Here is a 17,411-nt window from a genome sequence, read left to right on the forward strand (position 1 = left end):
CGTGAAACCAATTCATTGTGGTTTTGATTTCCTTTCTCTGATAATTAGTGATATGAGCATTTTTTCATATGTTTATTGGCCTCTTATATGTCTTCTTTTGAGAAGTGTCTGTTCATCTCCTTTGCCCACTTTTTAATGGAGTTATTTATTTATTTATTTATTTATTTATTTGCTTGTTGAATTCTTTAAGTTGCTTATAGATTTTGGATACTACACCTTTGTCAGATGCATAGTTTACAGTCATCTTCTCCCCACTGCTTATTTTTGTCAGTTTTGTTGAAGATCAATGGTTGTGGATAACGTGGCTTTATTTCTCGATTTTCTATTTTGTCCTGTCATTCAGATAAATAAGCCAAAAGAACAAAATATAGAAGAAATCGCTGGGTGTAGTGGCACATGCCTGAAACCCCAGCACTTTGGGAGGCCGAGGCAGGTGGATCACTTGAGGTCAGTAGTTTGAGACCACCCTGGCCAACATAGTGAAACCCTGTCTCTACTAAAAAAATAAGAATACAAAAAGAATTAGCTAGGAATGACAGCATATGCCTGTAATCCCAGCTGTCTGAGAGCTGAGGTAGGAGAATCGCTTGAACCCTGGAGGCAGAGGTTGCAGTGAACCAAGATCGCACCATTGCACTCCAGCCTGGGCAACAGGGTGAGATTTCATCTCATAAAATAAAATAGAAAGAAATTAATTAAGAAATTAACCTTATTAAATGTGGACACTTCATACATGATACAAGTAGCAAACCAGTAAGGAAGAGTCTTGGAAAAATGATTATTCACATGAGGAAAAACAGATCCTCAACTGGCATCTTAAAAAATATTCCAGACAATTTAAAAATGGGAAATGTGAATATCTAAAACTTTTAGGGAGGATAAGGTACAGCAAGATGGTGGAATAGAACCTTCAAAGAATCATACCCTTGAAAGAACATCAAATTGAACAACTATCCACACAAGAAAATGCCTTCACAAGAGCTAAATAATTAGGTGAGAGATCACAGTACCTAATTTTACCATAAAAACAGAAAAGACACATTGGAAAAAGTAGAAAGAACAGTCTCACACTGCCTACACTAGCCCTACCCCAACCCCAGGCAGCACAGAGCCCAGGGAAAGATTCTGTCCACTTGAGAGAGAGAGGAAAGTGTGTGAGACTTTGCATTTAGTACTGGCCCTGCCACAATAAAAGACAACACTAGGCATAACACCATGGCCCCGATTCCAGGCTGGTGACCACGAAGAGAGTATTTAGACTCACTGTGGACCAGAGAGGAATCTGTCATCCCAGTGGGAGAAACTCAAGTCCTGACCCAATTCACCCTTGGCTGACTAAAGTGGGCTCAGGTCCCAAATAAAATTCTGTCATAGGCAGGCCGTAGTACAACAGTCCTTGGGTGATGTCAATGCTGTGCTGATCTGTGAGGCTGGGGGCTTTGGGTGTGGCCCTGCATGATATCAACTGCAGCAGCTATGCAGAGCCCATGTCACTCTTTTCCCAGCTCCAGGCAGTGCAGTGTGAAGGGAGACTCTTTCCACTTAGGAGGAGAGGAAAGGATGCAGGGGACTTTGCCTTGGAACCTAGTACCAGCTCTGCCACTGTAAATTAGAGTACCAGAAAAGCCTTGTGGACCCTGATTCAAGGCAGATACTCCTGAACAGTATTTCTAGACCCAATCTAGGCCAGAAGGGAATCAGCTGCCTTGGTAGGATGGATCAAAGTCCTGGCCAGCATCATTACTGGCTAACTAAAGTGGCCTTGGACAATGAATAAATATTAATGGCAGGTAGGCAGTGGTGGCTGCAGGCCTTGGGCAAGCCCCAATGCTGCAAAGGTCTAGAAGCCATGGGTAGTGTGGTACCAGCTCTAGGATGTGACAAAAAAGGTATTAAGAGGAAAGTTTATAGCGCTGAATGCCTACATTAAGAAGTTAGAAAGATCTCAAATTAGCAATCTAGCATTGCATCCAATTGAAGTATAAAAACAAGAACAAACTAATACCAAAGCTAGCAGAAGAAAAGAAATAACTAAAATCAGAGCAGAACTGAAGAAAATTGAGAGATTGAGACCCAAACATCTATACAAAGGATCAATGAAACCAAAAGTTGGTTTTTTGAAAGGACAAACAAGATCAATAGACCACTAGCTAGATTAACAAAAAAATAGGAAGATCCAAGTAAGTACAATCAGAAATAACAAAAGTGATGTTATAAGCTACCCTGAGGAAATACAAAAGATCCTCAAAGACTATTATGAACACTTCTATTTACACAAAATAGAAAATCTAGAGGAAGTGATTGAATTCCTAGAAACAAACAACCTCCCAAGATTCATTCAGGAAGAAGCTGAAACCATGAAAAGGTCAACAATTCGTTCCAAAATTGAGTCAGTAACAAAAAACCTACTAACCAAAAAAAGCCCTGGACCAGAAAGATTCACAGTCAAATTCTACCAGATGTACAAAGAAGAGCTAATACCAATCTTAATGAAATTATTCAAATAAAAAATCGAGTAGGGATTACTCCCAAAGTCATTATATAAAATCAGTATAATATTACAATGACAAAAGAAAACTACAGACCAATATCTTTGATGAACATAGGTGCAAAAATCCTCAACAAAATACTAGCAAACTAAATCCAGCAGGACATCAAAAAACGTGAATTCACCATGATCAAGAAGCCTTGATTCCTGGGATGCAAAGTTGGTTCAACATATGCAAATCAATGAATGTGATTCACCACATAAACAATTAAAAACCAGACTAACCTGGCCAACGTGGGGAAACCCCATCTCTACTAAAAATACAATAATTAGCCAGCTGTGGTGGCACGCACGTGTAGTTCCACATACTCAGGAGGCTGAGGCATAAGAATCGCTTGAACGTGGAAGGCAGAGGTTGCAGTGAACCCAGATTGTACCGCTGCATACCAGCCTGGGCAACAGAGCAAGACTCTTTCTCAAATAAAAAAAAAAAAAAAAAGCAAAACATGTGATTGTCTCACTAGACACATAAAAAGCATTTGATAAAATCCAACATCTCTTTTTGATAAAAACTCTCAACGAACTAGGAATCAAAGGAACGTACCTTAAAAAAATAAAAAAAGAGCCATATTGAATAGGTGGAAACTAAAAGCATTCCCCTTAAGAATTAGAATACGACAAGGACGCCCACTCACACCACTCTTATGCAACACAGTACGGGAAGTCCTAGGCAGAACAACCAGATAAAAGAAAGAAATAAAAAACACCCAAATAGGAAAAGAGGAAGTTAAATTATGCCTCTTCACTGATGGTATGACTCTGTACCTATTATTAAAATAAAATAAAAATAAACATAGCCAAGAGACTCCTAAATCTGGTGAACAACTTCAGCAAAGTTTCAGGACACAAAATCAATGTAAAAAAAATCAGTAGCATTTCTATACACAAATAACATTCATGCCAAGAGCCAAATAAAGAATATAAATTCATTTATTATAGCCACAAAAAAATAATATAGTCATTGGATGTAGAGATATATTTGTAAATAAACTTAAAATCATTAATGAATGAATAAATCTGTAAATTTTGTTTTAGGTTTGTGTTGGTGTGATGTTAGTGGGCCCAACAGGTGGAGGAAAGACAACAGTCAGAAGAATTTTGGAAAAAGCATTAACACTATTACCAGTTGCAGACTTCTTATCAGTTGCAGAAAGAAAATCTGCTTCAAAGGTAAATGTTCTGTTAAATAAAATGTTTCTGTATTTGTTCATATCTTATTTTACCTTTAATTAATATTTTATCTTCTCTTTATATTGGTATTTTCATTACTTATTAAACTTATTGCTAGGAATTTTGTAGTTAAGAATCATAGTGGGGGTGGAGCAAGATGGCCGAATAGGAACAGCTCCAGTCTCCAGCTCCCAGCGCAAGCGCCACAGAAGACAGGTGATTTCTGCATTTTCAACTGAGGTACTGGGTACATCTCAATAGGGAGTGCCGGACAATCGCTGCTGGTCAGCTGCTGCAGCCCGACCAGCGAGAGCTGAAGCAGGGCAAAGGCATCCCCTCACCTGGGAAATGCAAGGGGGAAGGGAATCCCTTTTCCTAGCCAGAGGAACTGAGACACAAAACACCTGGAAAATCGGGTAACTCCCACCCCAATACTGCGCTTTACCAAGGGTCTTAGCAAACGGGCACACCAGGAGATTATGTCCCACACCTGGTGGGAGGGTCCCACGTCCAAGGAGCCTCCCTCAGTGTTAGCACAGCAGTCTGCCATCTAACTGCAAGGCAGCAGCAAGGCTGGGCGATGGGCACCCACCATTTTAAGTATGTAAACAAAGCCGCTGGGAAGCTTGAACTGGGTGGAGCTCGCAGCAGCTCAAAGAGGCCTGCCTACCTCTGTAGACTCCACCTCTGGAGACAGGGCACAGCTAAACAACAACAACAACAACAAGAAAAAAGCAGCAGAAACCTCTGCAGACTCAAACAACTCTGTCTGACAGCTTTGAAGAGAGCAGTGGATCTCTCAATAGGGAGGTTGAGATCTGAGAACGGACAGACTGCCTGCTCCAGTGGGTCCCTGATCCCTGAGTAGCCTAACTGGGAGACATCCCCCACTAGGGGCAGACCGACACCCCACACCTCACACGATGGAGTACACCCCTGAGAGGAAACTTCCAAAGCAAGAACCAGACAGGTACACTTGCTGTTCAGCAATATTCTATCTTCTGCAGCCTCTGCTGCTGACACCCAGGCAAACAGGGTCTGGAGTGGACCTAAAGCAATCTCCAACAGACCTACAGCTGAGGGTCCTGACTGTCAGAAGGAAAACTATCAAACAGGAAGGACACCCACAGCAAAACCCCATCAGTACGTCATCATCATCAAAGACCAGAGGCAGAGAAAACCACAAAGATGGGGAAAAAGCAGGGCAGAAAAGCTGGAAATTCAAAAAATAAGAGTGCATCTCCCCCTCCAAAGGAAGGCAGCTCATCGCCAGCAACAGATCAAAGCTGGATGGAGAATGACTTTGACAAGATGAGAGAAAGCTTCAGTCCATGAAATTTCTCAGAGCTAAAGGAGGAATTATGTACGCAGCGCAAATAAACAAAATCTTGAAAAAAGAGTGGAAGAATTGATAACTAGAATAATTAATGCAGAGAAGGCCATAAACGAACTGACAGAGATGAAAACCATGACACGAGAAATACATGACAAATGCACAAGCTTCAGTAACCGACTGGATCAACTGGAAGAAAGAGTATCAGCGATTGAGGATCAAATGAATGAAATGAAGCGAGAAGAGAAGTCTAAAGAAAAAAGAAGAAAAAGAAATGAACAAAGCCTGCAAGAAGTATCGGATTATGTAAAAAGACCGAATCTACGTCTGATTGGGGTGCCTGAAAGTGAGGGGGAAAATGGAACCAAGTTGGAAAACACTCTTCAGGATATCATCCAGGAGAACTTCCCCAACCTAGTAGGGCAGGCCAACATTCAAATTCAGGAAATACAGACGACCCCACAAAGATACTCCTCGAGAAGAGCAACTCCAAGACACTTAATTATCAGATTCACCAAAGTTGAAATGAGGGAAAAAATCTTAAGGGCAGCCAGAGAGAAAGGTCGGGTTACCCACAAAGGGAAGCCCAGCAGACTAACAGCAGATCTCTCGGCAGAAACTCTCCAAGCCAGAAGAGAGTGGGGGCCAATATTCAACATTCTTAAAGAAAAGAATTTTCAACCAAGAAGTTCATATCCAGCCAAACTAAGTTTCATAAGTAAAGGAGAAATAAAATCCTTTACAGATAAGCAAATGCTTAGAGATTTTGTCACCACCAGGCCTGCCTTACAAGAGACCCTGAAGGAAGCCCTAAACATAGAAAGGAACAACCGGTACCAGCCATTGCAAAAACTTGCCAAAATGTAAAGACCATCGAGGCTAGGAGAAAACTACATCATCTAATGAGCAAAATAACCAGTTAATGTCATAATGGCAGGATCAAGTTCACACATAACAATATGAACCTTAAATGTAAATGGACTAAATGCTCCAATTAAAAGACACAGACTGGCAAACTGGATAAAGAGTCAAGACCCATCAGTCTGCTGTATTCAGGAGACCCATCTCACATGCAGAGACATACATAGGCTTAAAATAAAGGGATGGAGGAAGATCTACCAAGCAAATGGAGAACAAAAAAAAGCAGGGGTTGCAATCCTAGTCTCTGATAAAACAGACTTTAAACCATCAAAGATCAAAAGAGACAAAGAAGGTCATTACATAATGGTAAAGGGATCAACTCAACAGGAAGAGCTAACTATCCTAAATATATATGCACCCAATACAGAAGCACCCAGATTCATAAAGCAAGTCCTTAGAGACTTACAAAGAGACTTAGACTCCCAAATAATAATAATGGGAGACTTCAACACCCCACTGTCAACTTTAGACAAAGCAACGAGACAGAAAGTTAACAAGGATATCTAGGAATTGAACTCATCTCTGCAGCAAGCAGACCTAATAGAAATCTAGAGAACTCTCCATCCCAAGTCAACAGAATATACATTCCTCTCAGCACCACATCGCACTTATTCCAAAATTGACCACATAATTGGTAGTAAACAACTCCTCAGCAAATGTAAAAGAACAGAACTTATAACAAACTGTCTTACAGACCACAGTGCAATCAAACTAGAACTCGGGACTAAGACTCTCAATCAAAACCGCTCAACTACGTGGAAACTGAATAACCTGCTCCTGAATGACTACTGGTACATAATCAAATGAAGGCAGAAATAAAGATGTTCTTTGAGACCAATGAGAACAAGGATACAACATACCAGAATCTCTGGGACACATATAAAGCAGTGTGTAGAGGGAAATTTATAGCACTAAATGCCCATAACAGAAAGCTGGAAAGATCTAAAATTGACACTCTAACATCACAATTAAAAGAACTAGAGAAGCAAGAGCAAACACATTCAAAAGCTAGCAGAAGGCAAGAAATAACTAAGATCAGAGCAGAACTGAAGGTGATAGAGACACAAAAAAACCTGCAAAAAATCAATGAATCCAGGAGTTGGTTTTTTGAAAAGATCAACAAAATTGATAGACCACTAGCAAGATTAATAAAGAAGAAAAGAGAGAAGAAACAAACAGATGCAATAAAAAATGATAAAGGGGATATCACCACCGACCCCACAGAAATACAAACTACCATCAGAGAAAACTATAAACACCCATATGCAAATCAACTAGAAAATCTAGAAGAAATGGATAATTTCCTGCACACTTACACTCTCCCAAGACTAAACCAGGAAGAAGTTGAATCCCTGAATAGACCAATAGCAGGCTCTGAATTTGAGGCAACCAAAAAAAGTCCAGGACCAGATGGATTCACAGCTGAATTCTACTAGAGGTACAAGGAGGAGCTGGTACCATTCCTTCTGAAACTATTCCAATCAATAGAAAAAGAGGGAATCCTCCCTAATTTATTTTATGAAGCCAAATTCATCCTGATACCAAAGCCTGGCAGAGACGTAACAAAAAAAGGGAATTTTAGACCAATATCCCTGATGAACATCGTGCAAAAATCTTCAATAAAATACTGGCAAACCTGATCCAGCAGCACATCAAAAAGCTTATCCACCATGATCAAGTGGGCTTCATCCCTGGGATACAAGGCTGGTTCAACATTTGCAAATCAATAAACGTAATCCAGCATATAAACAGAACCAAAGACAAAAACCACATGATTATATCAATAGATGCAGAAAAGGCCTTTGACAAAATTCAACAGCCCTTCATGCTAAAAATGCTCAATGAATTCGGTGTTGATGGAACGTATCTCAAAATAATAAGAGCTATTTATGACATATCCACAGCCAATATCATACTGAATGGGCAAAAACTGGAAAAATTCCCTTTCAAAACTGACACAAGACAGGGATGTCCTCTCTCACCACTCCTATTCAACATAGTGTTGGAAGTTCTGGCTAGGGCAATCAGGCAAGAGAAAGAAATCAAGGGTGTTCAGTTAGGAAAAGAAGAAGTTAAACTATCCCTGTTTGCAGATGCCATTATTGTATATTTAGAAAACCCCATTGTCTCAGCTCAAAATCTCCTTAAGCTGATAAGCAACTTCAGCAAAGTCTCGGGATACAAAATTAATGTGCAAAAATCACAAGCATTCTTATAAACAAGTAACAGTCAAACAGAGAACCAAATCAGGAATGAACTTCCATTCACAATTGCTTCAAAGAAAATCAAATACCTAGGAATCCAACTTACAAGGGATGTCAAGGACCTCTTCAAGGAGAACTACAAACCACTGCTCAGTGAAATAAAAGAGGACACAAACAAATGGAAGAACATACCATGCTCATGGATAGGAAGAATCAGTATCGTGAAAATGGCCATACTGCCCAAGGTAATTTATAGATTCAATGCCATCCCCATCAAGCTACCAATGAGTTTCTTCACAGAATTGGAAAAAACGGCTTTAAAGTTCATATGGAACCAAAAAAGAGCCTGCATTGCCAAGACAATCCTAAGTCAAAAGAACAAAGCTGGAGGCGTCACGCTACCTGACTTCAAACTATACTACAAGGCTACAGTAACCAAAACAGCATGGTACTGGTACCAAAACAGAGATATAGACCAATGGAACAGAACAGAGCCCTCAGAAATAATACCACATATCTACAGCCATCTGATCTTTGACAAACCTGAGAGAAACAAGAAATGAGGAAAGGATTCCCTTTTTAATAAATGGTGCTGGGAAAACTGGCTAGCCATAAGTAGAAAGCTGAAACTGGATCCTTTCCTTACTCCTTATACGAAAATTAATTGAAGATGGGTTAGAGACTTAAATGTTAGACCTAATACCATAAAAACCCTAGAAGAAAACCTAGGTAATACCATTCAAGACATAGGCATGGGCAAGGACTTCATGTCTAAAACACCAAAAGCAAGGGCAACCAAAGCCAAAATTTACAAATGGGATATGATTAAACTAAAGAGCTTCTGCACAGCAAAAGAAACTACCATCAGAGTGAACAGGCAACCTACAGAATGGGAGAACATTTTTGCAATCTACTCATCTGACAAAGGGCTAATATCCAGAACCTACAAAGAACTCAAACTTACAAGAATAAAACAAACAACCCCATCAAAACGTGGGCAAAGGATATGAACAGAGATTTCTCAAAAGAAGACATTCATACAGCCAACAGACACATGAAAAAATGCTCATCATCACTGGCCATCAGAGAAATGCAAATCAAAACCATAATGAGATACCATCTCACACCAGTTAGAATGGCAATCATTAAAAAGTCAGGAAACAACAGGTGCTGGAGAGGATATGGAGAAATAGGAACACTTTTACACTGTTGGTGGGATTGTAAACTAGTTCAACCATTATGAAAAACAGTATGGCGATTCCTCAAGGATCTAGAACTAGAATTACCATATGACCCAGCCATCCCATTACTGGGTATATACCCAAAGAATTATAAATCATGCTGCTATAAAGACACATGCACACGTATGTTTATTGCGGCACTATTCACAATAGCAAAGACTTGGAATCAACCCAAATGTCCATCAGTGACAGACTGGATGAAGAAAATGTGGCACATATACACCATGGAATACTATGCAGCCATAAAAAAGGATGAGTTTGTGTCCTTTGTAGGGACATGGATGCAGCTGGAAACCATCATTCTCAGCAAACTATCCCAGGAACAGAAAACCAAATACCACATGTTCTCACTCATAGGTGAGAACTGATCAATGAGATCACTTGGACTCAGGAATGGGAACATCACACACCGGGGCCTATCATGGGGAGGGGAGAGGGGGGAGGGGGGAGGGATTGCATGAGGAGTTATACCTGATGTAAATGACAAGTTGATGGGTGCTGACATGTTGATGTGTGCAGCACAGCAACATGGCACAAGTATACATATGTAACAAACCTGCACGTTATGCACAGGTACCCTAGAACTTAAAGTATAATAATAATAATAAAATTTAAAAAAAATGAATCATAGTGAGTGAGATTTTTAACTTAAATCTCAAACTGATCATTACTTGTTAAACTATTGTTTATTTATTTTGTATCTAGGCGTCTTAATAAATGAACTTTTAATTTCTTATTGTGTTTAGGTATCAATTGAATTATCTCCAAATGAAAATAATATTGTCTCTTTTTGAATATTTATATAACTTCTATTCTCATCTTAATGAATTAACTTTCTAAGACAATGTTAACTATAATATTTGTTCCTTACTTTATCTGGAATGTATTTAATGTTTTTGCATTTAATATGATATTTGACCTTGGTCGCTGATAAATATTCCTTTTCACACTTCGGAACTTTCTATTCCCACTACACTTTGGTTTATTTGACTGTTACAATTTATTAAATTATTTTCAGCATCTATTTCTTAAGTCTTTTAACTGAATAATGTAATAAACTATGTTGATTTATTAATGTTAACTTGTCTTTGAATTCCTTGCATAGTGCCTACTTAGTCATGATATATTTTTATTCAGTATAAAGTCAGACTCCTCTAAATAGTATGTACTTCAATTACTTAGTGATTTATTGTTGGTAACATATTCCAAAAATTTAGAAATTCAGATTATTGGTTATGTGGATTTTTTTTCAGTTAGTGGGAAATACCCTGCTTCAAGATGATACACGTAGTAGTTCATACTCTTTTCTCTTTTCCCTTCATGCAAATTTTCCTTCCTGAAAGATCTCAATTAGTTCTTATACAGTTATAACTAATAAGAGGCAAATTATCACAGCAATAATAATAATAATAACTAATATGTATGGACTACATAAAAAGGTCCAAGCAGAGTGCTAAAACACTTTTGCATGAGTTATCTTATTTAATTCTCACAACAACAATGAAGACAGTAATTTGCTTTATTGAAAACAGTTTTTTAAGTCCAAAAGTAGTATGTATTATTGTGAGAAATTTGGAATATAAAATGTGAAGAAATAATCACCTAGAATAATAATACAGTAAAATGTGAAAACAGTAACATGTGAAAACATATTACTGTGTTAGCTTAGATTATTTATTCTGCACTAAATGTATTTTGAAATAACTGAGATAGTACCATGTATAATAAATCTTAGTTTTTCCAACCTTGTAATTTTCACCTAATGTTATATGCTGAGAATTAACCTCATGACATTAAACATTTCTGATAAGTCTCCCAATTACTGTATTCTGTATATATGACTATACTACAATTTATTTAATGATTCTCACATGTTTAATAGTTTCAAATTTTTGTTTTTTAAAGATATAATTGTAATAAACATACTTAAGAATGGTGGTAGGACCTGAGGTAATGGAATTATTTTGGTCATCCTTAGTTTATGACTTTCTTCTTATTGGTCTGTTCAAGACCTTCTCTTTATTTCAGTGTAGTTTTGTTTAATTTATTTACCTTATTTCCTTATCTTTCTTTTTCCTCCTCATCATAGGAATCCTCCTTGCTATATACCTTTAGATATGTGTGTGTCCTTAAAAGTTTGATACCCAGTAATGTAATTGCTGGTTGGCAGAGTATAACTTCACCATGTACTGCCAGGTAAAATTCACACACATTAGATAAACCATTTTAAAGTGCACATTTTGGTGACATTTAATGCATTCACAATGTTATGCAATTACTACCTCTCTCTAATTTCCAAATATTTTTATCACCCCAGGAAAACACCCCTTTCTCATTAAGAAATCAGCCCCTATTCTCCTATCTTCCCATTCCCTGGAAGCCATTAATTGGTTTTCTGTTTCTATAGATTTGCCTATTTTGGCAGAGATGTATGTATAGATATACATATCTAGGTTGTTTCTACCTTTTGGTTGTAATGAATATTACTGTTGTAAACATTTGTGTACAAGTTGAGTAGACATATGCTTTCATTTCCCTTGGATGTATACCTAGGAGTAGAATTGTTGGGTCATATGGTAATTCTGTGTTTAGCTTTTTGAGGAACCACCAAAGTGTTTTCCACGGTAACTACATCATTTTAAATTGCCATTAGCAATGTGTGAGGCTTTTTATTTCTCCATATCCTCACCAACATTTATTATTTCCCATGCTATTTTCCATTCTAGTGGATGTGAAGCACTATCTCATTGTAGTTTTGGTGTTGAATACCTTTTCATATGCTTATTGGCCATTTGTATATCTTCTCTGGAGACATGTCTGTTCATGTCTTTGTCCATTTTTAAATTATATTGTTGTCTTTTTGTTGTTCAGTTGTGAGTTCTTTATATGTTCTGGACACAAAACTCTTATCAGATTGTGATCTGCAAATATTTTTTTCCTGTTTTGTGAGATGTCTTTTCCCTTTCTTGATGTGAAGTGTAGGGGTCCAACTTCATTCTTTTACATAGGGATATCCAGCTCTTCCTGTACCATTTGTTAAAGTCTATTATTTTCCCCTACTAAGTGGTCTTGGCATTTTTTGTTGAAAATCAGTTGACCACAGATGTTTGGGTTTGTTTCTGGTCTCACAGTTCTATTACATTTTTCTGTATGTCTTTCCTTACACCTGAATATATATGTTGTGATTGCTATATGGTTTTATATAGTAGTCTTCCTGTATCCATGGTTTTTCTTTGCAAAGTTTCAGTTACTCATGGTCAACTGTGGTCCAAAAGCATTAAATGGAAAATTTCCGAAACAAACAATTCATAAGCTTTAAATACTACATTACAATGCCTACATCATTCACCTTAGTTCATCTTTTTATATTGGCATTTTATTATATCATCATCACAAGAAGAGTGAGTACAGTACCATAAGACATTTTGAGGGAAACAAACATGACATTCATATCAGTTTTAGGTTATTACATCATATTGTTTTACTTGTTCTATTAATTATTAACATCTTACTGTGCCTAATTTATAAAACTTTATCACAAGTATGTATCTATAGGGAAAATCATAATATATAAATGGTTCTGTAATATCTGTGGTTTCAGCCATCCACTAGGTGCCTTGGAATGTATCCCCTGTGGATAAAGGATTATTACTGTAGTAAGTTTTGAAACTGAGAAGTGCAAGTTCTCCAACTTTGTATTTTCGTTTTTAGATATTTGGTTATTTGGGGCTCTGTGCAATTCCACATGAATTTAAGGATTGGCTTTTCCATTTCTGCAGAAAAGGCCGTTGGAATTTTGATACAAATTACATTGATCCTGCAGATCATTTTGGTGAACACTACCATCTTAACAATAAAGTTTTCCAATTGACGAACACAGATGTCTTTCCATTTTTGTATCTTTGATTTCTTCTGCAAAGTTTTCTAGTTTTCAGTATACGAGTCTTTCTCCTATCATTAAGTTTATTCCTAGGCATTTTATTCTTTGGAATCCTTGTCTTATTCCTGATTTCAGTCTTTCACCAACTGATTACAGTGCTAACTGTTGAGTTTCATAAATACCCCTTATCATGTTAAGGAAGTTTACTTCTCTTCCTAGTTTTCTGAGTGTTTTTTTTACCATGAAAAGCTGTGAGATTTTGTCAAATGCATTTTCTTTGCCTTTTGATATGATCGTGTGGTTTCTTTCCTTCATTTTACTATGGTAGTGGGTTACATTGATTGATTTTCTTATGTTGAACTACCCTTGCATTCCTGGGATGAATCCCACTTGGTCATGGTGCATAATCCTTTAAATGTGCTGTTGGATTCAGTTTGCTAGCATCTTTTTGAGGATTTTTGCATATATATTCTTAAGGGATATTGGTCTGTAGTTTCCTTTTCTTGTGCCATCTTTGGATATGGTATGATAGTAATCCTGACCTCATAGAATGTATTAGTATTTCCTAGTTTTCTTTTCTTTTCTTTTCTTTTTGCAAGAGTTTGAGTAGGATTGATGTTAATTCTTCTTTAAGTGTTTGGTGGAATTTGCCTACCATTTGTAGTTGGACTGCTCTTTGTTGGAAGCTTTTGATTATTGAATCAAACTATTTTTTATGGATCTTTTGAGATTTTCTATTTCTTCAGTCAGTTTTGGTAATTTGTGTGTTGTTAGGAATTTGTCCATTTCATCTTGCTTGAAAAAATTTTGTTTTACTTTCAAACTGTGTATTTGAACTATTGTCTTTGGGTCTAAAGTCAGTCTCTTGTATGCAACATATATTTGGATCATGTTTCTGTTTCTTCATTATACTAATTTCTTCTTTTAATTGGCAAACTTAATCTATCATTATGCCACTTTCTTCTTTTAACTGGCAAACTTAATCTATTTTATTTTGATTATTGATGATGGACTTTTTCCTTTTTGTGATTTTGTTCTATGTCTTGTATCTTTTTTGTTTCTCAGTTCCTCCAAAATTGCCTTTTATGTTTGATTTTTTTCTTTTCTTATTTTTATTATTATTATACTTTAAGTTCTAGGGTACATGTGCATAACATACAGGTTTGTTACATATGTATACTTGTGCCATATTGGTGTGCTGCACCCATCAACTCATCAGCACCCATCAACTAGTCATTTACATCAGGTATAATTCCCAATGCAAACCCTCCCCCTTCCCCCCTCCCCATGATAGGCCCCAGTGTGTGATGTTCCCCTTCCAGAGTCCAAGTGATCTCATTGTTCAGTTCCCACCTATGAGTGAGAACATGCGGTGTTTGGTTTTCTGTTCTTGTGATAGTTTGCTGAGAATGATGGTTTCCAGCTGCATCCATGTCCCTACAAAGGAGAGGAACTCATCCTTTTTTATGGTTGCATAGTATTCCATGGTGTATATGTGCCACATTTTCTTAATCCAGTCTGTCACAGATGGACATTTGGGTTAATACCAACTCTTTGCTATTGTGAATAGTGCTGCAATAAACATACGTGTGCATGTGTCTTTATAGCAGCATGATTTATAATCCTTTGGGCATATACCCAGTAATGGGATGGCTGGGTCATATGGTACTTCTAGTTCTAGATCCTTGAGGAATCGCCATACTGTTTTCCATAATGGTTGAACTAGTTTACAATCCCACCAACAGTGTGAAAGTGTCCCTATTTCTCCACAACCTCTCCAGCACCTGTTGTTTCCTGACTTTTTAATGATTGCCATTCTAACTGGTGTGAGATGGTATCTCATTGTGGTTTTGATTTGCATTTCTCTGATGGCGGGTGATGATGAGCATTTTCTCATGTGTCTGTTGGCTATATGAAGGTCTTCTTTTCAGAAGTGTCTGTTCATATCCTTTGCCTACTTTTTGATGGGGTTGTTTGTTTTATTCTTGTAAGTTTGTTTGAGTTCTTTGTAGGTTCTGGATATTAGCCCTTTGTCAGATGAGTAGATTGCAAAAATGTTCTCCCATTCTGTAGGTTGCCTGTTCACTCTGATGGTAGTTTCTTTTGCTGTGCAGAAGCTCTTTAGTTTAATTCATATCCCATTTGTCAATGTTTGCTTTTGTTGCCATTGCTTTTGGTGTTTTAGATATGAAGTCCTTGCCCATGCCTATATTCTGAATGGTATTACCTAGGTTTTCTTCTAGGGTGTTTATGGTATTAGGTCTAACATTTAAGTCTCTAATCCATCTTCAATTAATTTTCGTATAAGGAGTAAGGAAAGGATCCAGTTTCAGCTTTCTACTTATGGCTAGCCAGTTTTCCCAGCACCACTTATTAAATAGGGAATCCTTTCGCCATTTCTTGTTTTTGTCACGTTTGTCAAAGATCAGATGGCTGTAGATGTGTGGTATTATTTCTGAGGGCTCTGTTCTGTTCCATTGGTCTACATCTCTGTTTTGGTACCAGTACCATGCTGTTTTGGTTACTGTAGCCTTGTAGTATAGTTTGAAGTCAGGTAGCGTGATGCCTCCAGCTTTGTTCTTTTGGCTTAGGATTGTCTTGGCAATGCGGGCTCTTTTTTGGTTCCATATGAACTTTAAAGCCGTTTTTTCCAATTCTGTGAAGAAACTCATTGGTAGCTTGATGGCAGTTGCACTGAATCTATAAATTACCTTGGGCAGTATCGCCATTTTCACGATATTGATTCTTCCTACCCATGAGCATGGTATGTTCTTCCATTTGTTTGTGTCCTCTTTTATTTCACTGAGCAGTGGTTTGTAGTTCTCCTTGAAGAGGTCCTTTACATCCCTTGTAAGTTGGATTCCTAGGTATTTGATTCTCTTTGAAGCAATTGTGAATGGAAGTTCATTCCTGATTTGGCTCTCTGTTTGTCTGTTACTGGTGTATAAGAATGCTTGTGATTTTTGCACATTACTTTTGTATCCTGAGACTTTGCTGAAGTTGTTTATCAGCTTAAGGAGATTTTGGACTGAGACCATGGGGTTTTCTAAATATACCATCATGTCATCTGCAAACAGGGACAATTTGACTTCTTTTCCTAACTGAACACCCTTGATTTCTTTCTCTTGCCTGAATGCCCTAGCCAGAACTTCCAACACTATGTTGAATAGGAGTGGTGAGAGAGGGCATCCCTGTCTTGTGCCAGTTTTCAAAGGGAATTTTTCCAGTTTTTGCCCATTCAGTATGATATTAGCTGTGGGTTTGTCATAAATAGCTCTTATTATTTTGAGATACATTCCATCAATACCGAATTTATTGAGCGTTTTTAGCATGAAGGTCTGTTGAATTTTGTCAAAGGCCTTTTCTGCATCTATTGAGATAATGCTGTGGTTTTTGTCTTTGGTTCTGATTATATGCTGGATTACGTTTACTGATTTGCTAATGTTGAACCAGCCTTGCATCCCAGGGATGAAGCCCACTTGATCATGGTGGATAAGCTTTTTGATGTGCTGCTGGATCTGGTTTGCCAGTATTTTATTGAGGATTTTTGCATCAATGTTCTTCAGGGGTATTGGTCTAAAATTCTCTTTTTTTGTTGTGTCTCTGCCAGGCTTTGGTATCAGGATGATGTTGGCCTCATAAAATGAGTTAGGGAGTATTCCCTCTTTTTCTATTGATTGGAATAGTTTCAGAAGGAATGGTACCAGCTCCTCCTTGTACCTCTGGTAGAATTCAGCTGTGAATCCATGTGATCCTGGACTTTTTTTGGTTGGTAGTCTATTAATTATTGCCTCAATTTCAGAGCCTGCTATTGGTCTATTCAGGGATTCAGCTTCTTACTGGTTTAGTCTTGGGAGAGTGTAATTGTCCAGGAAATTATCCATTTCTTCTAGATTTTCTAGTTGATTTGCATAGAGGTGTTTATAATATTCTCTGATGGTAGTTTGTATTTCTGTGGGGTCGGTGGTGATATCCCCTTTATCATTTTTTATTGCGTCTATTAGATTCTTCTCTCTTTTCTTCTTTATTAATCTTGCTAGCGGTCTATCAATTTTGTTGATCTTTTCAAAAAGCAAACTCCTGGATTCATTGATTTTTTGGAGGGTTTTTTGTA

At 37.6% G+C, this 17,411-nt stretch overlaps 1 protein-coding gene across 1 annotated transcript in view; it reads left to right on the forward strand.

Annotated features, from left to right (window-relative positions):
* The window catches only part of DNAH14 (dynein axonemal heavy chain 14), a 604,313-nt gene that overhangs the window by 272,472 nt on the left and 314,430 nt on the right, over positions 1 to 17,411 (forward strand). The window contains exon 37 of the mRNA XM_033199195.1: positions 3,584 to 3,718. Coding sequence (XP_033055086.1) covers positions 3,584 to 3,718 — 135 coding nt within the window. The remainder of the gene's footprint in view (positions 1 to 3,583; positions 3,719 to 17,411) is intronic.

This window comes from Trachypithecus francoisi, unplaced genomic scaffold (assembly GCF_009764315.1).
Source record: "Trachypithecus francoisi isolate TF-2019V2 unplaced genomic scaffold, Tfra_2.0 Lachesis_group5, whole genome shotgun sequence".
In the NCBI taxonomy this organism is placed as follows: Eukaryota; Metazoa; Chordata; class Mammalia; order Primates; family Cercopithecidae; genus Trachypithecus; species Trachypithecus francoisi.